Source organism: Pseudoliparis swirei, chromosome 11, assembly GCF_029220125.1.
Source record: "Pseudoliparis swirei isolate HS2019 ecotype Mariana Trench chromosome 11, NWPU_hadal_v1, whole genome shotgun sequence".
Classification (NCBI taxonomy): domain Eukaryota; kingdom Metazoa; phylum Chordata; class Actinopteri; order Perciformes; family Liparidae; genus Pseudoliparis; species Pseudoliparis swirei.
This window is the reverse complement of record NC_079398.1, coordinates 19,478,083-19,502,129: the sequence shown is the minus strand read 5'-3', so window position 1 is coordinate 19,502,129 and position 24,047 is coordinate 19,478,083. Positions and strand designations below refer to the sequence as shown.

The 24,047-nt window shown below is 45.0% G+C and overlaps 1 protein-coding gene across 3 annotated transcripts in view; it reads left to right on the top strand.

The window, feature by feature from the left end:
• Window positions 1-22,808, top strand: part of ppp2r3a (protein phosphatase 2, regulatory subunit B'', alpha) — a 51,888-nt gene extending 29,080 nt beyond the window's left edge. For 2 of the 3 annotated variants that reach the window (XM_056425671.1, XM_056425672.1), the window contains exons 3-13: window positions 12,820-13,107; window positions 13,614-13,717; window positions 13,798-13,900; window positions 13,994-14,068; window positions 16,565-16,808; window positions 17,797-17,845; window positions 17,944-18,033; window positions 18,133-18,308; window positions 18,406-18,524; window positions 19,808-19,914; window positions 20,052-22,808. In XM_056425671.1, coding sequence (XP_056281646.1) covers window positions 12,820-13,107; window positions 13,614-13,717; window positions 13,798-13,900; window positions 13,994-14,068; window positions 16,565-16,808; window positions 17,797-17,845; window positions 17,944-18,033; window positions 18,133-18,308; window positions 18,406-18,524; window positions 19,808-19,914; window positions 20,052-20,148 — 1,452 coding nt within the window. In that variant the 3' untranslated portion in view covers window positions 20,149-22,808. Of the gene's footprint in view, window positions 1-11,266; window positions 11,766-12,819; window positions 13,108-13,613; window positions 13,718-13,797; window positions 13,901-13,993; window positions 14,069-16,564; window positions 16,809-17,796; window positions 17,846-17,943; window positions 18,034-18,132; window positions 18,309-18,405; window positions 18,525-19,807; window positions 19,915-20,051 lie in introns of those variants that run through there. The other variant, XM_056425673.1, reaches the window with a different exon arrangement.
• The last annotated feature ends 1,239 nt before the right edge of the window (window positions 22,809-24,047 follow it).

Genomic DNA, 24,047 nt, shown 5'->3' with positions numbered 1-24,047 from the left:
TGTTTATTTGTGTGTGTGTGTTTATTTACTGAGCTGTGTAACCTCATGCCCTGACAATATGTAGGCCACCTATGAGGTTACCATGGTAACAGCCGGCAACCGAACACATCATTACGCCTGTCTGTCTGTCCCGCCTCCTTTCTGATACCCTGCTCCTCTTCCTCTAGGCTTTAATGACCATCTTCGCATGTCTCTTTCCTTTTTCCTGCATCCGCCCCCTGCCCCCCTTTGTGTTTTTTCACCTCCTCCGTGTCCTTCCTTCACCTGGAGACCCGGGAGTCGCTCTGCGTTGACCGCCACTTCTCTTCCCGCCCTGTGATTGGCCACTGTGTTATTTTGGGAGAGGTGAATAACAGTTGTTGCCGTGTAGGAGAGGGCAGAGAAAAAAACCAATGAGAGGTGCTGATTGGAGTGCAGGAGGAGGGGGGGGGGCAAAGTGGGGTGGGGTAGGGTGTGTGTGTGTGGGGGGCATAACACGGAGTGTTAACGGTATCGTTACCCTCCAACCCCCATCCACCCCTGGCAGAGCGAGGTGTGAGGGAGATCTAAATCTGTCCACCCCTCTGTACTATGGCATCCCGCTAACAGACTCACTGTCGCCACAGTGTAAACGGACCTGGTTATGTGTGTGTGTGTGAGTGTGTGTGTGTGTGTGTGTGTGTGAGTGAGTGTGTGTGATTATGTGCACATTTGTTGATGTGTGCACATCCAGGCTTCTCACTTGTCCCCAGGTGTACATGTGTTTATGTACGTGTGCACATTTACATGATGTGCCCATGCATGTGTGTATGCACACAGGTTTATTCATATGGATCCTGTGTGTGTGTGTGTGTGTGTGTTGGCCTTAGGATAAGTCGACCCAGCTACCGTGGGTCACAGCTGAGTTTGGGAATAGCTCTCCGACACCCAATACCGATACCTCAGGCACTCTGGGAATTATGCTAATATCCCTCAGTGCCAACCCCGCCTCCTGCCTCAGTCGCACATTAAACTGCCAATCAACCTATAAACAAGGCATGCCCCCCCCCCCTCTCTCTCACACACACACACACACACACAAGTGTGACAATGGCCTTGTACTTTCATACACAGCCACTTCTACCCTGCACCTTGGAGATGTGTCGCCGTGCTTCCCGTGGCATTGTCATGGCTTTAGGGGAAGCTCTGCTGAGCCCTGTGGGTCGACACCGGCCTCAGGCGGCAGCATCCTCGTGTGTGTGTGTGTGTGTGTGTGTGTGTGATAATTGTTGATTCTGCAGCTGACAGACTAATACTGTCGGGGCTTTTTGCACCTGTCAGAGCCGACCCATTAATCTCCATGGATACGAGGAAGCCAGCCGACGTAAATCGAGAGGCGAAGCCGCGACGGTCGGAAACGGCGAGTGTGGGAAGATGCGGCGGCGGCGGCGACTAAAACCCGTTAGTGCTACGCGAGGTCAACGACCTTCCGGTGGCAGTCGGGCTCTCTTTCTCGTACCCCTTTTTTAAAACATGTTGTTGTGGCAGATATAAGGAGAGACACTTGAGATCACATTTCCCCGCACTCTGAATCTGAGCGGTGTGTTTTTGCATCCACTACATCCAAATGGCGACATGATTTAAAGACACGCGTACACGCCCTGGCTGCCATTCTGACGGCTTCATTAACCCGCCGCTGGTTCTCTGAGTGTATTCGCCAACTGCCGTGGTACGTGTTAGCTATAGGAGAGGAGAGCGCCGGAGGGTATTTGGTGAAGTATTTGGTGGAGCTTCACCTCCCTCTCTGCCCATACATTGAGTCTGGAGGACTGTGCTGGAGAGAAAAAAGAAAAGTTTGGGGTTTCTCACACATCTGTTGAGTGGAATTTTTCTTTTGTTGCCGCAATTCGACTTCAAATCACTTAAATTGGGTCCTGCTGAGCCCGATCAAGCTTAAATAGAAAGACTCTACCTTTTGCAGCATCTTCTGGCTTTAAAAAAAAAAAAAGTTTAGAAACTGTAATGAGTTTTTAGAGTCATAGAGTTGTCTTATTTTCTCATCTGAAAACAACAGCGCCACCGTTTTCTTCTGTGAGTCGCAGCTTTCATCCAAGTGTTCAGGCGATAAATGCAGATTTTCTTTTTTCAGCTTGTTGTTGAGGGACGAGTTGTCCTCTTTCCGGCTCTTCTTGACCTCTTTTTTTTTTTTTAGACAGAAAGGACGAGGGAGAAATGGGGGTAGAATAAAAAAAGCGTGGAGACCAAAAGGGAAATATAACAGGAAGGCGGCGGGGAAAGCCAAGTGAATGAGCGTCTGTGTGAGACGGCGGGAGGGGAACGCTCTGAGGAGTTTACTGGGGGGGGGGGGAAGAAGAATTCATAGGGAGTTGTTGAAGAAGAGACTCATGGTGCTGGGGGGGAGGGGTAGGGAGGGGGGGGGGGGAGGCCCTGCAGTGTACAGTTGTTGACTTTGGGTCGGCGGAGGATGACATCATTCCTCGGCTGCTTCGACAGGAAATAAGGTCACAGTGAACCTCGGCCGAGTGGATAAAGATGCCTGTTTCGACAATACAGAAGCATACGGGATGAATGCATTAATTTACACACACACACACACTCAATATCCTCTGCCAGACTAGGGCCATGTGAGTTCATACTATCCTAGGTTCGCCTGGACAATGAAACATTCACCACCCAGCCCTTCCTTTGACACACACACACACACATACACATACACACACGCACGCACGCACACATCTGAAATGTTTTTAGCTCGGTGGGAGAGGCATCGCTGCGTAAGTCTCCGGGCCTCCCCTCACCGTCACCATGGAAACCACAACAACATTGTCAGGCGAGCTGACGGGACTCCCCTTCCCCAAAAATACCAGTTGTGTAATATGATTGGCCGACAGGGGAGGCTCCCCCACAGAACCGTGTCTCCGGGGCGAGATCAAATGGAGACGGTGTGTGTGTGTGTGTGTGTGTGTGTGTGTGTGTTGGGTTTATTTCAGAGTGTACTGCCGGTGTTGATGTGGGTGTGGCCGGTTCTGTGTACGTGCGTGTTTTGTTTCCACGTGAAACAATTTCCCAGTGTTCCATAACATTATGGCTCGGTAGAAACTCCCCCCCCCCCCCCCACCACCACCCCCCACACACACTCACACTCACACTCACACTCACACACACACACACACACACACACATCTCCCTCCCTGTTTAACTTCTCCCTTTCAGCCAGCTCCACCCAGAACAAAGTGCGTCGTTTCTAGTTAATCCAGACAAGTTCATTCAAGATTTATTCTCTCCTCGTATCCTAAATGTCAACGCACAAAAAGTGTTCTCCCATTGCACCAGTGGCGGGCCGTCAGGGCCAGCAAGGCCTTCTCTGCTGGCCTAAACATCATCAGAATATATATTTTTTTCTAAATATATTTTACCACAAATATGTATTCAATTATTTCCCAGAGTAAGAGTCATTCTCTTAATTTCATAGCGTTCCTCTTGGTTGCGCTGCTGCCAGCGCCAGGTTGAGATTTGGAGGGCTGGTCTTTATCTTAGATCTTTTATCCAATCATATTCAGCCATCGTGTGTTGCCAGGGGGCTAACATCTGCCCTTAGGCCTTCAGAATCAACATTGCGGGCGCTGGTAGCTTAAAGTTAATGGGAATGCACATTTTGTGTCAACCAATCAGCTTTAGAGTTGGCTCCTGTAGGCCTTCTAGCTGGCCCCGGAACCGGCACAGGAGCCAGCTAGCAGGCGTAGTGCTGCACGTCTTTTGATTGGATTACCAATATTGAGAGGCGGGTCCTATGGGCAGGTATATGCAGAACCTCAGAACTAGGAAACTGAAATTGATAAACGAAATAATTTGCGTACTACTAAGCTATTTGTTCAACCCACAATGGCGGAAGGAGGAGAAGATATCGATTTGGTCGAGGATATAATTATAACGCCATTCTCAACGAACTTTAAGACCGACGCCGACGCTACAAAGCCCGTCACAGGCGGGGAAGGGGTTCGTTCGCCCCTTTCAAAGTTCCAACTACGAGCGCTACCGATGGCTCAGGCTCCGAGAAGCTCTGCTCCCCGGACTGCTGGGAATGCCTGTTGCAAGTGATCGATTTGGTGTTGGGAGCCACACTGGCTTTGCAAACTTGAGTTGTCTAACCAAGGCAGCAACGAGACACCAAAGTACGGCTCGGCACCTACAAGCAACGGTGCTTTGAAAACTTTTGGGGACACGGAGCGGATCTACAGATCAACGAACAAGCGCGCAGGGCAACGGAGCTGCAGAATGAAAAGGTGAAGAACAATAGGGACATATTGAAAAGACTCATTAATTGTGTCATGTGTTTGGGTAAACAGCAACTTTCATCTTCATCATCACGGTGAAACTGCTCTGGGTGACAATGCGCTGTTTAGTGAACAAACTGTAAAAAAAAGTTGGACTTAAAGCTAAAAGTTTGTGGACCAGAAATGGATAGAAGACGAATATTAATATAACTCTGTTGCACTCGACTATGTTCTTGCCTATTAGTTGAACTGTAGCCTACTGTATTGTACTCTTCCCCTGCAATTCTCTGAAGAGAAATGTCAATTTCAAGGTGACGTAACGCCTGGTTATACTGCGTCTCTGTCTAACTGTATCGTGTCTAGAGAGCCATGGCATCATAATGATGTAATGAGAGGTGGATTAATTCGGGTGGGACTGTGTAGGACCTCACTGAAGGCCCAGGCCCCAGGCCCACGGCACGCCACTGCATTGCACCATTAGCTGTGTGTGTGTGTGTCATGACGTGTTCAAGTGGTTTGGATGGGAATGATATCTGAAACTGTGGTTCCCACTTCAGAGGCAGCAGAACTTCTTCTGTCAGACCCTCTCGGAGCAGAGAGCTGCTCCCCTCTAGCGACGCTCTGGGCCTCTGCTACTTTAGTATGGAGAGGGTCTATACCGCCATCTACAGGATATCTGGGGTATAACACTCGTGTGCTGATGAAGGTTTTTACATGCTCCCTCCACTTCTTAAGTTATTTTCAATGCTTTTAACTTTAGTAGAGGGAAAAAACTGTCACTCAATATTATGAAGTGGGCAGGAAACGGCACGTCAGCACTTTTCTAGGTCAAAGAGAACTATTTTTTTAGAAACTATTGTCTTATGTTGCTTATTTAATGATGTTGGGGAAATATTGCTCAAGGTGCGTGGCAAAGGTATGTCGAGGTGACATTTCAACAACAACAGAACATTGATGTAAACATTAAAAACAGTCGGTAAAACATTAAAAAAGCTGAAGAAATGAATAGAATAAAAGTTGCAGTGTAGTTTAAGAACTGAAGTGTGCTCGTGAAATGCAGAAATGGATTCCTTGGATCTGGTTTAATTAAAAGGCAAACAGCGGGGGGGTCTCTGAGGGTCTCAACGTAGAGGACCTGAGGGGTCTGGATGGTTCATAAGGTCACAGTAGGTCACACATGCCTTTAGGCCCTGCACCATTCAGTGCTTTATAAACCAGCAGCAGGAATTTAAAGTGCAAAAAAACCCACATAACTGCAGTGATGTCATCCACTTTCCTGGTCTGGCAGCTTTCTGATTTACTCTTTTATTTACAGGAGCCTGTGAACGCACCGCGACAGTAGTGGAGTCTTATGAAGATAAATGCATGGACAAGCTTCTCCAAAATGCTGCTGAGACATAAGTTCTCTAATCCTTGATATATATATTCTCCAGCTGATAAGATGAGACACGGCTGGTCAGGTGGAGGTTCCTGGCTCGGTTTGTGGTTTTCAACGTTGGTGATTGGTTTGTTTGGCTCACGGTCTGAAGGGGAGGATTATTGATGCAACACATTCCTCACGCAGGCACATTGCGGTCTGACCGTCTCCCTGGACGATGTGTGATTGATGTCGGCTGCAGCAACATGTGCAGTGGTTTAGAGCGGTTAGAGACCCGTCTCCTTATGAGACCCGTCTCTATATGCTGACCCGTCTCTATATGACCCGACTATATGCTGACCCGTCTCTATATGACCCGTCTCTATATGACCCGACTATATGCTGACCCGTCTCTATATGACCCGACTCTATATGACCCGACTCTATATGCTGACCCCTCTATATGCTGACCCGTCTCTATATGACCCGACTCTATATGCTGACCCCTCTATATGCTGACCCGTCTCTATATGCTGACCCGTCTCTATATGACCCGACTCTATATGACCCGACTATATGCTGACCCGTCTCTATATGACCCGTCTCTATATGCTGACCCCTCTATATGCTGACCCGTCTCTATATGACCCGACTCTATATGCTGACCCCTCTATATGCTGACCTGTCTCTTTATGAGACCCGACTCTATATGCTGACCCCTCTACATGCTGGCCCCTCTACATGACCCGACTCTATATGCTGACCCCTCTATATGCTGACGTCTCTATATGCTGACCCCTCTACATGCTGACTCCTCTATATGACCCGACTCTATATGCTGACCTGTCTCTTTATGAGACCCGTCTCTATATGCTGACCCCTCTACATCCTGATGTCTCTATATGCTGACCCCTCTATATGACCCGACTCTATATGCTGACCCCTCTATATGCTGACCTGTCTCTTTATGAGACCCGTCTCTATATGCTGACTCCTCTATATGCTGACTCCTCTATATGCTGACCCGTCTCTGTATGCTCTATATGTCGGGCCCACTTGTCTACGTCTTAAAATAGAAAATAGGAAGGTAATGCAAAAAACCTGCCACTCGATTTCTAAATATGAAAAGCCAAGTGGGCCGACGAAGGCCGGGAGTTTGTTGTTGTTGTTGTTGTTGTAGTAGTTGGTCACATGTTGACAGGCTGTTGTTCCTGCAGAGGGAGGTGATGGACTGAGGTCGCTGGGTGACCCTCACAGAACTGGGCAGTGTGGTACATGTTCTATGAGTCCTTTCCTCTGCTGATTATACAGGCTCAACATGTCTGATGCATTGCATACGTCTTCGTGAGATGCAGTTATTTAGTTGGAGTTATTTAGTTTGTTTGAGAATTAAGATATATTTTTACTATATTATTGTGTTTAATGTATTATTGTATGTTATTTTCACGGGGATGCTCACTCTTTAAATATATTGGTTTATTCCGCATAATTTTTTTTTATTTTTAGAAATAATAAATCGCAGTTTTACAGGAGAATAAGTGCCAGACTATTTCTTGATTGGAAGCGGTCGCCGTGAGTTAACTTACCTAGCAACTGCCCAGAACCAAGAAATAGCCAATGGTCGCTGGCTGTAGCGTCATCCCACTGGCGTCCAGAAAGTCACACAGAAAAGGCCCCACAATGAAGTTAGACACAGCAATTCATTTAGTAAAAATACATGAGTACTTCCAGTCCACAGGCTCTAGAGTAAAAAAGAACAATTTCTTGACGATGTTGGATGAACCTCTGACGAGTATAATGGCCACCTTTAATTGGCTCTTAATTGTTCCAAAATGAGTGCAGAAAATCACAACGGGGCTATTATGAATAGAGAAACTAGCGACAGACGATAACAGCGGCGTATGAGTCCTATATCCCTGACTGTCGTGTTTTTCGTCTGTTGGTGAATGTGAATGTAAATATCCTGAATAATTGTTCCACTAGTTGTTGTTTCTATGACCGAATATTTAACTCAAACCAACAGGTGGTGGCAGAGGGTCTTTATGTCTGTTGATGTTCCGTAAAATAGGAAAATATATTTCATCAGATGTCATTCTGTGACTTTTTATTTATTTATTTCAAGACATCCTTTTCCTCTTCCTCCTCTTCCTCGTTAACCGCTCCGTGTTCTCCTCCTGAGAGGTGGACCGTGACGATGGCCGAGTCACCTCATCTATCACGGGAACTCGGTATATTCTCTGCAGTTTAGAGGGGAGGTTCCCTAGGCGCGATGTGGACTGTGTTTCCTGCTGCAGTATTCCACCCGCCACTCAATCCAGGGAAAGGGTTATTGCCATGGAGACGCATTTGGCAAGCCCGGTCTGAAGTGGGCGTGGCTTGGGGGTGGGGGAGGCGGGGCTTGACTGTTTCACTGATATCAGGTTCAAGCTGAAACTTTATTTGTCCCAGTGGGCAGTTGGTGTCACTGCAGCTTTTCAACATGACTGCACGTGGCAATATGAAGCTGCCAATCAATGCAATAAGGAGTACAGTAATATTCTAAGTAAAAATGTAATATATAATAGTGTGGAAACAATGTTTGAGTAATTTTGTGAAACATTTAGCCAAAAAGCATGACTTTCAAAGCATATTTTAAACGCATTGTAGCTATCAATCAGATTACACATGTAAGAATCTACCATAAAACTCTTTTAACTGTCATGAATTTAACAATTAATGACATTAATAGGTTTAAATAATTCAATTAACTGCATTATCAATCATCTTTCCCAAGTGTGTGTGTGTGTGTGTGTGTGTGTGTGTGTGTGTGTGTGTGTGTGTGTGTGTGTGTGTGTGTGTGTGTGTGTGTGTGTGTGTGTGTGTGTGTGTGTGTGTGTGTGTGTGTGTGTGTGAAATTTGCCTGGTGCCTGACACAGAAATAAGCATGAAACATGGGGGGGCTATATTTACACGGATCCTTTTACACAGCAGACGGCCAATTTCAACAAGCAGGTGTGTTTGTGTGTTTAGGAAGTTGTTATGTTCACACTATTCAACTTCTCTAAAAGACTTGAAGAAGCTGGAAGATTCCTGTTAACTGAATCCATCGAGACACACACACACACACACACACACACACACACACACATGATATGCCTGATAAATTGGACACCTGTCTCGGTGCTAATAGCGCCCCGTAGGAGGGCGCGTGTGTGCGCGGCTGCAGTTGTTTTGGGACAGCTGATCCTCGGCTTTGGGCCCTCCGCTCCGCCCATGTTGCGTAATATGTGACGGTGTCGTGGAGGCCGCTGACTCACCGGTTCCCGCCGCGGCGGGGTTGGATTAGATCTGTGTTGTGTGTGTTGTGGTTAAGCGCTTAAAGCACTTCAACAGACTCGCATACACCTGTTGCTCGGCCCCGGCTGCAACCTCCGCCGGCCCTTGTTCGGCTCTCTTCCACATTCCTCTCGCCCTCTGCGGGCATCTTGAAGGAATACGGTCATTTCTGGGAGTTTTTATACGTTGCTCAAATTGCCAGTTATAAGATGGGAACAGTGGCATCACTCGAGAGGCGGCTGGTTCTAGGACCAAGCGGGGACCTTATTTTTTTTTTTTTTTTTTTTTTTGAGAGGGCAGGGTTACACTGACTGAGAGGAAAAGAGCACACAGCTGCCCCATGGCATCTGTCCTGGCTGTCTTTACACACACACACACACACACACACACACATGGACATTGTCTCTCTTTATACAAAGATTTATGATATCAAGTGCATCGCTACATCTGACGTGGCTCTGTGTGTGTGTGTGACTTTCTGTGTGTGTGTGTGTGGGGGGGGGGGGGGCTCTGTGTGTGTGTGTGTGTGACTTTCTATGCGTGTGTGGGGGGGGGGGGCTCTGTGTGTGTGTGTGTGTGTGTGTGGCTCTGTGTGTGTGTGTGTGTGTGTGATTTTCTGTGTGTGTGTGTGGTGGGGGCTCTGTGTGTCTGTGTGTGGCTCTCTGTGTGTGTTTTTGTGTGTGTGGCTCTATGTCGCTCTGTGTGGCTGTGTGGGTCTGTGTGTGTGTGTGTGTGTGTGTGGCTCTCTGTGTGTGTGGCTCTATGTCACTCTGTGTGGGTCTGTGTGTGTGTGTGTGACTGTGTGTGTGTGTGGCTCTCTGTGTGTTTTTGTGTGTGTGGCTCTATGTCGCTCTTTGTGGTTGTGGCTGTGTGTGTGTGTGTGTGTGTGGCTGGGTCTGTGTGTGTGGCTGGCTCTGTGTGTGTGTGTGTGTGTGTGTGTGCGTGTGTGTGATCGGTATGTGAACTTGGCTTCAGTACAGAGTCCAGTTGTTCCAAAGAATTGAGCCGGCCGGCGTACAGGGAGCCGAGAGGAGTGACCCTAAAAACCCGGGTGACTCACTTCACTTCTTCTTCTGGAAAGGAAGGAACGCACTGAGAGCTGCTCCTCCTCTCTGACTAACACAACCACACATTGGAGCAGCTGCTGCGGATAAATATCATCATTATCTGTTTTATTTTTTCTGAAGGGACTTTGTCCTCCCTAGGAAGTCTAAAAATAGTGAACAACCGTTAATATTTCCACACAGATTCGGCCCTAAAGCATCGGGTCAAGTGTCTTTAGCCTGGGAGGGATTTTTAAGATGGACAACTTAGGCCACGCCCCTCCGTCCTGAGGGATCCTCCGCCTCTCGCACCATCAGGCTTCAGATGGGTGGTGCTCGGCTCTATAAGCGGGACCGGTCTGATCTGGCATCGCTGGGAGGAAAGGTCAGGCCTGCAGATGGAGGGCGTTACACAATACTCTCTATTAATCACGCGCTGAACTCACTGACGGCACCGGGAGAGTTTAATTTTTAAAACTAATCTTCATTGACACCTGCCAAAAAGAATCTCCAGCCATCAGTATGAATTTAATTCAACATCTTCTAGGGTTGGAGTGCAGATCTTGTACATTTATAAATAAGCAATCGGCAACTTTTTGGGACAAAAATATGCAATTAGAAGACAGAAATTGTGATTTGGGGGGAAACTGCTGTTTTTATAGTTGTATAGGTATTATAGATGGGCCAAATGATTTAATACAGAAATCAAATATTTATATTTATTTATTTATATATATTTTGTTCAACCCTGTTGTGATGAGGTATTTTTTCACATTATAAAAAAAATACTTTTATTGACTTCCTCAATCAAAAAATCCTCAGTAATATTAATAATTTGTTTATTTCAGCTCTTATCAATGAGTGATGTCACCGCTTTAAGTTTGTAAGTAAGCCCAGCTGAATAATTGAATGTCAACAGATATAACGGGTTCATATAACTGATTGATCCTCATTTATTTTGGCGGACTTGTCGAGCTGCCCGTCTCCAGTGAAATTATTCCCATCAGACGCACTTTTAGTTGGAGTTGACATTAGTCAAAGTCCTGCCAAAACACTACACAAAGATATGCCCCCCCCCCCCCCTGACCCCCTCCCCTAATGCTGAGGACAGCCGGTGAGGTGTGTGTGTGTGTGTGTGTGTTGTGTTGCCAGACCCCAGCATGGCTCATGTTTCTCAGTGCAGTTTGTCAGAGTCCAGCTTGGAGGCACCAGCGAGACTGCACCGCACGCATCCATCCAGGGCTGACAGGGGGCGGTGGGGGGGGGGCACATCGGAGGGGTTTCCAGCCCAGAGAGAAGCTGCTGTTCGGGGCCCAGTACCATGGTTCTGCCTGCTGGGCTGCACAGTACACCTCTCTGCAGAGACACGCTGCCGGATTACACGACTCGAGACGCTCTGTGAGGTCAGAGGCCGTTTCCCCTGAAAGCACCGCGATGCCTTCCTGAGCCCGTCGGCTGTTTCCGTGGTCAGCGGACGTCTGAACTGCTCGGTGGACTTTTTATTTTATTTTATTTGCCACGCTCGATTTCCTCTCGGCGGGTGTTTCGTGTCCGCGAGCCGTCGCCGTGTCAGTCGCCGCACCGGTGGCCGTGTCCGGTGGGGGGTTCCGCGTCTCGGCCCCCGCCATGATAATCAAGGAGACGTCGTCGGGGTCGGCGTCGTCGTTACGGCAGGACCCCGACCTCAGGGGGGAGCTGGCCTTTCTGGCCCGGGGGTGTGACTTTGTCCTCCCCTCACGCTTCAAGAAGAGACTCAAGTCCTTGCAGCAGCAGCAGCAGCAGCAGCAGCAGCAGCAGGTCAGTCGGTGCAACCAGCTGGACGGGGGTGGGGGGGGGGGGGGGGGGGCTGGTGGTGGACTCGTGAGGAAGACGGGCAACAAAATGAACCGCAATCCTAAATATACATGCATGTCTCTCTCTCTCTCTCTTTCTCCGGACACATGTTCACAGATGTTTCTAAGCGATACTCGTACAGTCGGTTTGTCTCGTTGCTCTCGTACACGCAGGGACGACCCAAACTATTCCGATGCAGAGACCAGCGGGATATTAATAGGGCTCGAGGTGCGGGAATAGAGTGATAGAATGAACTCTGTGAAGGAGTGTGTGTGTGTGTGTGGGGGGGGGGGGGGGGGGGGGTGCTACAGCTGTCCCGTTCAGTGCCCACACAGCGAAGGAGCGCGAGGTCTTTTCCACTCTTTTGTTGTTGTCCTCTTGGGCCGTGGAGTGTGTCGGGTTCAGAGCTCACCCTGAGGGGGGTGCACTAGGTACGGCCCGGGTCAAACCATCACGAACGCATCAGAACCGTTGCCATGGATGTTATTCAAGGTGCCAGAGATGAGGACGATTTACGATTAGGCCCCAAAATAGTCCCAACTGTCACACTCTTGGAGCTTATTTTGACATTTTAGTGACATTCATACCATAAAGAACTCACCGACTATGACTTCTCTCATCGTTTGAACATATTTATTCAGAGCTTCCGGCTCCCTTATCCTGCTTAATTTATTGACTTGGTTGCTTCCCATAAAAAATATATTTTGTATTCATGAATTTGAGGTTATTTAAATATTTTGATCATTTCAAAAATACGGCTTACGGCTGTAAGAGTTCTATTAATTGATATTGATGATGCAATGCAACAATGGAGCTCTGATTATGAACAACACGCGTATCTAGACTGGTGTTTTAGTCGCTTTCGTCTGTGTGAGAAGTTCTTCTATCTTTCTTTTGAGATTTACTTCACAAACCCGATTATAAAAAATTAAATAATAAGATTTTTTTTAAAGATACAATCTCAATATTCCTTTTTTATTCTTGTTGTAACTGATTTCAATCAAACTCTTTTTTTCAGGTCCAGTCCAAACCGGAGAAGAAGCCGGGCACACCTCCACCGGTGCCTGCCCTGTCCGCCCCCACCCCCACCCCGACGCCGCGCTCACCCAGCCCTCCTCCGGTGATCGTCACCCCCCCTCCTCCTCTTCCCGCGGCCATCAACATTCCCAGGTTCTACCACCCCCGCGGGCTCCCCGCCGCGGGCCCGACCGCCAACCACGACGCGGCCATCGCCGGCATCGAGGCGGCCTTCACCGACTTCGAGGAGGAGAAGGCGGACATCTACGAAATGGGCAAAATCGCAAAGGTCAGCAGGTCAAACACAAACATGACGATGACCACAACTCTAGAAACACCCTTTTTTTTTAACCTCCGTTCATCATTTGGCGATTAGTTTAGTTTATTGACTGGATCCCCGTTAGCTGACGCCTTAGCGGCCGCTAATCTTCCTGGGGTCCACGGAGAGGACGACAAATAATACGTTAACAAATATCACAAACAGAATTATGCAAAATAAATAGAGTAATTTTGTTCAGTACATGAGTAATTTATACAAAGATCAGATGCTACAAAAGGGGTGCAACATGTCAAGGAGTTAATATCAAGTGGTTGATGCCTTTAATTGTTTTTTAAATGATAACTTATTACTTGATGAGATACATGATGAGGTAGTAACTTCGTAGCATTAATTGCATGAAAATAAATACTTTTGAAGAGGTTTTTTCTTGTCTTATCTAATTCAAATCGTTCTCTGGTAAATGTATTCTCATTGAGTTTTTATTCGCACAATAAGAAGAGAATTTTTCTGCGCAGGCGTGCGGGTGTCCTCTCTACTGGAAGGGCCCCATGTTCTACTCGGCGGGCGGCGAGAGGACGGGCTTCGTGTCGGTTCACTCCTTCATCGCGACCTGGAGGAAGTAAGGCGGCCCTCCTCGTGTTCCTCGCATCGCGTGACTCTCCTCGCGCTCTTTTATTAAACCCCTCCCTCCCCCTGAAGGTTGATGCACAGTTGCCACGACGACGCATCGAGGTTCATCTCCCTGCTCGCCAAACCCGGCTGCGCCTACCTGGAGCAGGAGGACTTCATCCCTCTGCTGCAGGTGAACGCCACGGTGACGCCCCCGACGACGCCCGTCACGCGGGACGAGGACCCGCGTGTTTACTCTCCCTCCGCTTTGTGTGTCACCCATCAGGACATCGTGGACACGCATCCCGGACTCACGTTCCTGAAGGACGCGCCGGAATTCCATTCCCGTTACATAACTACGGTGAGATGGCACGAGGAATGACCTCCGCTGACGTGTTGATGGGATGTTGTGACGGTGCATTACTGTGTAATAACGAGCCCGCTGAGCCGGCTGTCGTGGAGCCTCGGCTTCTAGATTCAAGATGCAAGAACATGTTACTCTGTTAGCTCCTCCTTCCACACAGAATTATTATAACTTAAACTTAAAGGTCAAATAAAAAATTAAGAGTATTAAGAAATATTTATAAAATGAGGCAAAGAAATGTGAGGACGGTATTGCGCAATCAGTTTCACAGAGGGGTATAGCGTGCATTATTATCTGTAATCGAAGTATAATGTATAATGTGTGAATGTACAATATAATATATTATTATATATAATTATATGAGAGTGAATTCATGTTCTAGTCATCACATTTGATGGATTGAAGTACACACTATAGAGAAGTACTAATTAAACCATTATTTTACGACATTATGACTAATCATTGAATTAAAAAAATACATCAAGTATATATAAATCACTATTATTGATTTTATCGCAATCAGATTGGAGTTGCATTGACAACCAATGATAAGGTCCTAAAAATGTGACTCAAGTTCAATTTTAACTTGCTTTAGGTTTAATTTGGATATTTATTTTAATATTTTATGCCACTTTATAATTCCATCTTTTAAACTTGATATTCTTCCTCTTACTCGTCTTCTCATATTTAACAGATATAGTAACTAGTAGCTTCACAACTTTTGATCACTGTATAACATATGATGTATTATCGTAGATTGAACTGGACAACGGTCCAAAAATAAGATAACATTTTGAATACATTATTTAATGGTAAGGTTTTTTTTTTATTACTCTAGTGAAAGGTGTGTATTCTTTTATCCAACACTGCAGTGTGTGTGTGTGTGTGTGTGTGTGTGTGTTCTGCATTGAAGTGCAAATAAATCAGAGTTCCGATTTCTCAGAGGGGACATCATGGAAACACTGACTCCCCCCTCACCCCTCTCCCCCTCCTCCCTCAGCAGAGGCCCCGACCCTCCACATGCCCTTATTAAGACACTTCCTTCAGTTAAGGTCAGCTGACCCACTACTGTATGAGGCATGTGTGTCTCTGGGAGGTCCATGGATCAGGAACTGTGTGCTAATCCCCCCCTTCACTGGGCCTGGGTGTTGTGTGTCAGTGACCCCCCTCGTCTCCATTGTGTGACAGAGATCCTCCCCTTGTTATGTCTCCGTGGTAGTCGAATCGCCCGTTGGCCTCCCTCATGGAAGAGATTTCAATTCAGTTTATTTTGTATAACCCAGTATCACAAATTACAAATCTGCCTTAGAGGGCTTTACAATCTGTACACATAGACTACCCTGACCTTTGACCTCACATCGGATCAGGAAAAACTCCCGAAAAATAGAAAAAAGGTGGACCAGGAGTCCTCTGTTATATTGAGACATGGACTAAAGGTAGACCAGGAGTCCTCTGTTATATTGAGACATGGACTAAAGGTAGACCAGGAGTCCTCTGTTATATTGAGACGTGGACTAAAGGTAGACCAGGAGTCCTCTGTTATATTGAGACATGGACTAAAGGTAGACCAGGAGTCCTCTGTTATATTGAGACATGGACTAAAGGTAGACCAGGAGTCCTCTGTTATATTGAGACATGGACTAAAGGTAGACCAGGAGTCCTCTGTTATATTGAGACATGGACTAAAGGTAGACCAGGAGTCCTCTGTTATATTGAGACATGGACTAAAGGTAGACCAGGAGTCCTCTGTTATATTGAGACATGGACTAAAGTTAGACCAGGAGTCCTCTGTTATATTGAGACATGGACTAAAGTTAGACCAGGAGTCCTCTGTTATATTGAGACATGGACTAAAGGTAGACCAGGAGTCCTCTGTTATATTGAGACATGGACTAAAGTTAGACCAGGAGTCCTCTGTTATATTGAGACATGGACTAAAGTTAGACCAGGAGTCCTCTGTTATATTGAGACATTGACTAAAGGTAGACCAGGAGTCTTCTGTTATATTGAGACGTGGACTAAAGGTAGACCAGGAGTCCTCTGTTATATTGAGATGTGGACTAAAGGTAGACCAGGAGTCCTCTGTTATATTGAGACGTGGACTAAAGGTAGACCAGGAGTCCTCTGTTATATTGAGACATGGACTAAAGGTAGACCAGGAGTCCTCTGTTATATTGAGACATGGAGTCAGAAAACACGTCATCACCTTTGTCATCGCTCAGCTTTTAAAAAATATGTTATTATCTTCAGATTTTTCAGTGACATTTTTTGGGGGGTTTTGTGTGCTTAAAAAAAAAAAAAGAGTCTATTGTTGTATTAATAGGACGTGCCTTTTATCTTATGTTCCTCGTTTTTTTTTCCGACGCTCGAATAATTGCCTTTTCGTGACAGACACAGTGATGTGATTGAGAACAATAGAGGCAAACAACAATGATAATCCACATAAGTCTCGACGTCATTGCTGTGGCACTTATACCGTGTGATTCATTCCAGGTGATCCAGCGGATATTCTACGTGGTCAACCGTTCGTGGACGGGTCGCATGACCACGATGGAGCTACGCAGGAGCAACTTCCTGCAGACCCTGGCCCTGCTGGAGGAGGAGGACGACATCAACCAGATCACCGACTACTTCTCCTACGAGCACTTCTACGTCATCTACTGCAAGTTCTGGGAGCTCGACATCGACCACGACCTCTACATTGACCCCAAAGACCTGGCAAGATACAACGACCACGGTAAGAAGGACTTGAAGAGCGGAAATATAGCCATACCTGACACATAGTGTTTATTCTAAAGAAAGATATTTATCAAGAAAGAATCCTGGCCTTAAGGAAACATTTTATGATATAAATCAATATATTATAATATTACATTATAATATATTATATTATTATAATAATATATTCTACAATAAAATATATCATTGTACTATATATTATACAATTTATGATTATATTATACAATATAATATATTATTATATTATAATATATTATATTATAATAATATATTTTACAATAAAATATATTATTGTGTTTTATATTATAAACTATATTATTGTATTGTATATTATACAATAAAATATGTTATTATATATTATACAATACAATATTGTATTGTATTATATATTATACAATAACATATTTTAATATATTATAATAATATAATATACAAATATAATGTATTATTATATTATGATAATATATTATGATATATTATACAATAATATATAAAAAACATTATTATACCATAATAATATCGTATATCTTATACGATATCATTATGCTATAATGTATTTATTATTTCAGAATCAAACCCAGCAAAATTAATCCTGAGATAAAACCCTTGAGGCATATTTGTGATTTATGATATCGGGCTGTTTGGATAAATAATGAAATAAATAAATGTGTTGGCCCCATTGCATTTAACATGGCTTGTGTTCCAGTAAAGAATCAGAAACAGATGTCTTTGGATTTGGAACAGTGATTTGCTTATTTTCCATTTGTTGGACCCCCACTAGCTGGTGCAGAAAACAACAGCTGTTTGTCCTCGGCTCAACACAGAACCATAGGACCGCTTAACCAAACGTTAACTGACTTACTCTGTACTTACGCAAGTGAACTGCCTGCACAATCGTTGTTTTACAACGTTTGTTTGTGTATCTTTTAAACAAAAATAAATACAAATCCGATTTGCTTATTGTTCTCGTTCCCCTCCTCCGACAGCCTCCTCCAACCGAATCATCGAAAGGTTGTTTTCGGGGGCCGTAACTCGGTGAGTAGAAACGCCGACGAACAGATGGAGCCGATCGCTTAAATTTTTAAAACGAAAAAATTGAACGCCGCCTCCTCCTCCGCCTCTCTTGTTTCCAGGGGCAACGCCGTGCAGAGGGAAGGCAGGATGAGCTACGCCGAGTTCGTCTGGTTCCTCATGTCCGAAGAGGACAAGAAGAATCTCACCAGGTGATGGACGATGGGATGAAGCAGCTTCCTCCACCTTTTCTGTCTGTGTGTGTGTTTGTGTGTGGTGTGTAACTCCGTGTGCGTTTGTCCCGTCTCCAGTCTGGAGTACTGGTTCCGCTGCATGGACGTGGATGGCGACGGCGTCTTGTCCATGTTCGAGTTGGAGTATTTCTACGAGGAGCAGTGCGAGCGGATGGAACGGATGGGCATCGAACCGCTGCCCTTCCAGGATCTGCTGTGCCAGATGCTCGACCTGGTCAAACCTGAGAGTTCGGGTCAGCACCAACACACACACACACACACACACACTGTGGTTATTTAATGGAACTAAACGACCTAAACGTAATGCGTGCGCGTGTGTTTCCCCCCCAGGAAGGATAACCCTCGGGGACCTGAAGCGCTGCCGCATGGCTCACATATTCTTTGACACCTTCTTCAACCTGGAGAAATACCTGGACCACGAACAGAGAGACCCGTTTGCTGTGCAAAAGGTGTGAGCGCGCATCTCAGGAATGTAACACTCAGCCTCGGTGCGGTGGAGGAAGGAGAGAGGCCGCTTTGAATGTGTAACATGTGCTTGCATGTTTTTATTTTTCAGCTCTTTTATGATGCTTTTAAAACGTGTGAGTATTATGAAAGGCGCTATATAAATCAAATGTATTCTTCTTCTTATTATTATTATTATTATTAAAAGGAAAACTAAATCTTTCAAATCTATATAAAAATGTAGCACACAGTTAGAAAACACATGAAATTGATGAAACATATTCTCCTTGGTGGCTTTGGAGATGATTGTAATATAATAACATTTAGTTGCGTCAATCTTAAAAAACTACGACTGTGTCTGGGCTTCAGATAATAATTTTGAAAAAAAAATTATACTTAAATACTCACTAATTCTGTAAGTAAATAACAATTTACTTACAGAATTCCACCATTCCGCGTGCCGTATTTTATATGATTTTTAAAGCTACTTCTCATTTTGTCTCTTAATTTATTTTTGTAAAAGTTTATTATTTTAACAACATTTAAATCTAATAATAATAACTTACTCAGAGAATTCCATCATTGCCGTGTTTTTGTATGCTTTTTTTAAAGCTACTTCTCTTTTTCCTCTTAATTTATTTTTGTATATTTTCTCTTTCCTTCTAAAAAAAAAGTTTGTCAGATCATAAAAAAATACTTTTAAATGAAAAACAATTTATTCAAAAGTTTTTGTATGCTTTTTTCAAAGCAACTTCTCTTTTTGCCTATTCATTTATTTATTTTTTAAATTATGATTTTCTCTAAAATAATATTTATGTTAGATGATACATTTAAAACACTTTTGAATGTTATAATGATTTTCTCACAAAATTCCACCATTGCAGTATACTTTTTCTAAAGCTACTTCTTTTATTTTTCTTAAATTATTTTGTTATATTTTCTCTCTCTTTCCTTCTAAAAAAAATGTTTGTCAGATAATTTTTTTAAAAATACTTTGAAATTAAATATAATTTCCTCAGAAGTTTTTGTATGCTTTTTTAAAAGCTACTTCTCTTTTTTCCTCTTAATTACTTTTTGTATATTTTCTCTCTCTTTCCTTAATACAATTTTTTTTGTCAGATATTAATTTTTTTAAATACTTGTAAATTAAAAATTATTTACTCAGATGTTTTTGTATGCGTTTTTTTTTAAAGCTACTTCTCATTTTTGTCTCTTAATTAATTTTTTTATTTTTCTGTCTCTTTCCATTCTAAAAATGTTGATGTCGTGCTGTGCCGTGTCGTTGCAGGACGTCGACAGTGAAGGTCCAGAGCCGTCCGATTGGGATAAATATGCTTCGGAGGAGTACGAGATCCTGGTTGCGGAGGAGACTGCAAATGAGCAGCTCCACGAGGGGTACATTTAAAAAAACAAAAATACTATCAATCTTTTCCGTTCTCCTGTTTATTTCCGTTCATTTAAAGAAGACACGCCCCCTTTTTTTCTCATATCTGACGCTCAGTTTAACCAGTTCTCCCGTGTCGTGTCCCCAGATCCTTTGATGACGACTACGAATCTGAGGAGCTTCAAGTTCCGGGAGAGCTTGGGAACAAAATGGAGAAACTGGTCATATCAGACCTGTCGGCATAGAACTCCTTTTTTTTGTTTTTTTGGGGTGGAATTCCTGGGCTTTTCTTTTCTGGAAACCAAAGAGGAACGCAGCGATGGAGAAGGACCCTGTGGACGCATCGCAAGAACAACACGGACGGGAAGGACGTGAAACGTTTCTTTGGCAACTGCTTCTCGAGGAGTTCCTAATAATGGACTGTGTGTGTGTGTGTGTGTGTGTGTGTAGGTGTGTGTGTGTGTGTGACCGTAAACCAGTCCTGTTTTGTGTCCGGTGCAATAACACATCTGTACTCGTATACAGAGAACAATATCACTGCCTCCACAAAAAAAGACAATGATGGGGGGGGGGGGGGGGGGGGGGTCGGAGTGTATGATAAGCTCTTAAAGGAATTAACATTTCACTGTAAAATAATGTATTTGTGAATTTTCTACAGACAATCCTGCCAGCGGACAATCATCGTGAGGGTAGATGGAGGAACTAGGAGTATGAGTGAAACCCACACAGTCATCTACTCAATAATCTATCAATCTAATGACACAGACACACACACACACACACACACACACTGCCATCAGAAACCAGCTACTCGCTGTGTTCCTTGTAGAGGAAGTCATTAAAAAACCTCCATTCCCTCCAGGGAGGAATCATGTAACAGGTCGTGGGGTGGTGGTGGAGGAGGGGTGGGGGTGGTGGGGGGGGGGGGGTTGTAACGGCACCTCTCTGTGGCCAGGCTGTGCTACTGCAGACTGTCAGGCCAACTTTATCCAAGGGGGAAGAGTTCATTCAGTTCGCCGCTCTATTATTAGTGCAGTGATATCCCCTCTCCCCTTTTGAGATCTTTTTTAAATTATTATTCTTCTTAAACCCTGGCAAAGGGCACCTTCAGACGCACACGTGCACATCACGTGTGCACGGACGCATCGAGCTCTCTGGTAGAGTCGCACACACACATTTCCACCACGCGCATTAACAATTAACCCGGCACGTCACGTGCGGCAGATGTATATATGCCGACAAATAATTGTCATTTTAATGCTTCTGCATCTCATTGTTGTACAGCGACTGTTTATGGAGCAGCCGTTCTCCCTGTAGCACACACACACACACACACACACACACACACGGTCACATGCATGCATTACCAGACTAAAGATGCACATTATGACGACACATATTCATCACATCTTCTAGTGGCATCAAGTCTGCACATAGTTTAGTGTCATTAGTTCCGTCTTATGAGTTTTTTTATGGCAATTTGTGGCTCTTAAAACATTAAAAAATGTTTTTTTAATCGGGGCGACTTAGTCAAATATTTAGCTTTTTATCACCAACTTACAATCTTTTTTATTTTATTGACATACGGGCAGATAATCTCAGTGAGAACCTGTGCCAATGAAATCCAAACTATTTGCATCGACGGATACAATAAATACACTTAAAAAATATATATATATATATTTGAGTGAACTGACCGTGTGTGTGTGTGTGTGTGTGTGTGTGTCTGTCTGTCTGCCGGGGACAGACAGGTGCATGTGTGCACACTGCCCTTACTGTACAGCGAGCAGCACGTGTTTGCTTAGAAATTACTGTTAGGAGCGTGTGATGTGTAGCTCTCAGTTTTCGAGCTGTGTCGACGTCATAGCTGTTGCCATGGGGCTGGGAGGGGGGGGGGGGTCAATGTGTGTGTGTGTGTGTGTGTGCTTGTATAACTCTTTCATTAGGAATGGGACAGCTTTTGTCCTCGAAGGCTTCAAATTCACTTGACATATACCTCCTGTACTGGCACTTACTGAACACACACACACACACGCGCTTATACACACACGCCAAAGTTGCTTTTGAAAGGGAGAGCGAACTAGTGGGCGCTGTAGGTTTCCCCATTCTGCTCTATAGCCATTGCACATGTGCCCCACTGTGTATTAAACTTTATAATAAAAGTAATAATAACTCGTGAAAAGCCATTATGAATATAACGGTTCTGATGTATTCTGATGGTTTGTATTGCTGTGCCACTGTGTGGCTCGGGATGGGGGGGATAAATTATGCTAGATGTGTGTGTGCGTTTACGTGTGTGTGTGTGTGTGTGTTCGATGCTTGGTGGATTTCATCCGCAGAAGAAGGGAATCCTCTGGAGGACTGCTCGGACTATCACAAACATATGAGAAACATGGACCCTCTGAGACTGATGTTTCACTGCTGTGGACACACACACACACACACACACACGCATGCACACATGCACACACACTCTCCCAAGGAGACCCACTCATCCAAACAGTACTTCAGAAGCACTGTCGGAGGCATCGGGGCGTCTCCGGTCGTGTCCTGGTGCTCACACACGCAGCATCGGGAAAGGAGAAAGCCTCCATGCAGGACTTTTATTTTGAAATGACATCCCTACTCTGAGAGGGAGACGGAAAACTTTTATTTTGAAATGACAGAAGACTTTTATTTTTGATGTACTTCCTCTGTGCAGCAGAGACTTGAGTATCGGCCGAGGTGTGTTCAGATCCTGAGGCTTATTGTGTTGGCACGCTTTTCTTTCTGTCAATCACTTTACTTTCTTTCTTTCTTCCCCCCCCCCCCCTCATGTATTTCTTTTCTTGGCCCCGCCCCCTGTTATTTGTTGCTTTTGTCTGATGTTTAAAAGTTTAAATAAAGATGTTTCAAGAATATTAAATCTTCTTTGAAGATTCTTTATAGTTACACAGACAAATATACACCCACACACAGACAGACAGACAGATACACACACACAGACACACACACACACATATTGTGTGTTTGTCATCATTCCCTCCTTGTGTACGCAAACTGTACAGTAAGTACACAGACACACAGACAGACATACACACACGCAGACACACACACACACATATTGTGTGTTTGTCATCATTCCCTCCTTGTGTACGCAAACTGTACAGTAAGTACACAGACACACAGACAGACATACACACACGCAGACACACACACACACATATTGTGTGTTTGTCATCATTCCCTCCTTGTGTACGCAAACTGTACAGTGTGTGTGTGTGTGTGTTTGTGTGTGTGTCTGCACCGGTGCTCGTTGGCGTGTACTTTACAACCTTGTGCGTGTGCTCACTGGCCTTCAGACCTTCTTTACTTGTCTACTGCCTCTGTTGTAAACATGTGTGTTAGAACTTTTATTTTATTGTCTTAAGCAAAATGTCAAACTGTTCTTTAAACAAAAACAAAAAAAACATTGCCTCAGAGGCCGCTCATGTTTTCTGAGGTCTGTAGACTCTGTTTCCTCATCCAGGCTCCTCGGCTCCTCGGACTGTGGCGTCCACGACGTCAGCAACCCTGCAATGAATCGCCGGGGCTTGCGTCACCGTTGTCATGACGAACCTGGAGCACAACAGGAAGTGTTTGGCGAGGGTGGCACATTGTTGACTGTTCTTTCAGGAGAGTCCACTGCAGCCTCGTTGACGTGAAAGGGTTAACGTGTGTTTACACCACGAGTCAGCTGACGACACACAGCCGATGAGTTACCGTGTCACCACCCTGTGCTCCGGGGTTCACCCTCTCCCATGCTACTGGCTCCCAGTGACCGTACTGGGACATGGTGTGCACCCTTCCCCAGTAGGTGTTATTTAATAGACTTTTAAGTGGGATTTAAAATAACTCTGCCGTGAAAAAAAAGGGGCTTAATTGTCCTGAATGCAAAACTTGCCCCGGGGAATGGTGTCATTGGTTGGCATGGCGACATGTTGTGACTTGAGCAATTTGCCTCCCGTGGAGTTGACCGGTCCATTGTGGAGAAGACGGCTCGTCAGGGACAAAGCAATTAGTCAACCGGCTCCTTGAGTCACTGACATTCCACAGGCTGGGATTGCCAACCCCCCCCCCCCCTCTCTCCTCCTCCTCCTCCTCGACCCCCCCATGGGTGTTGTGA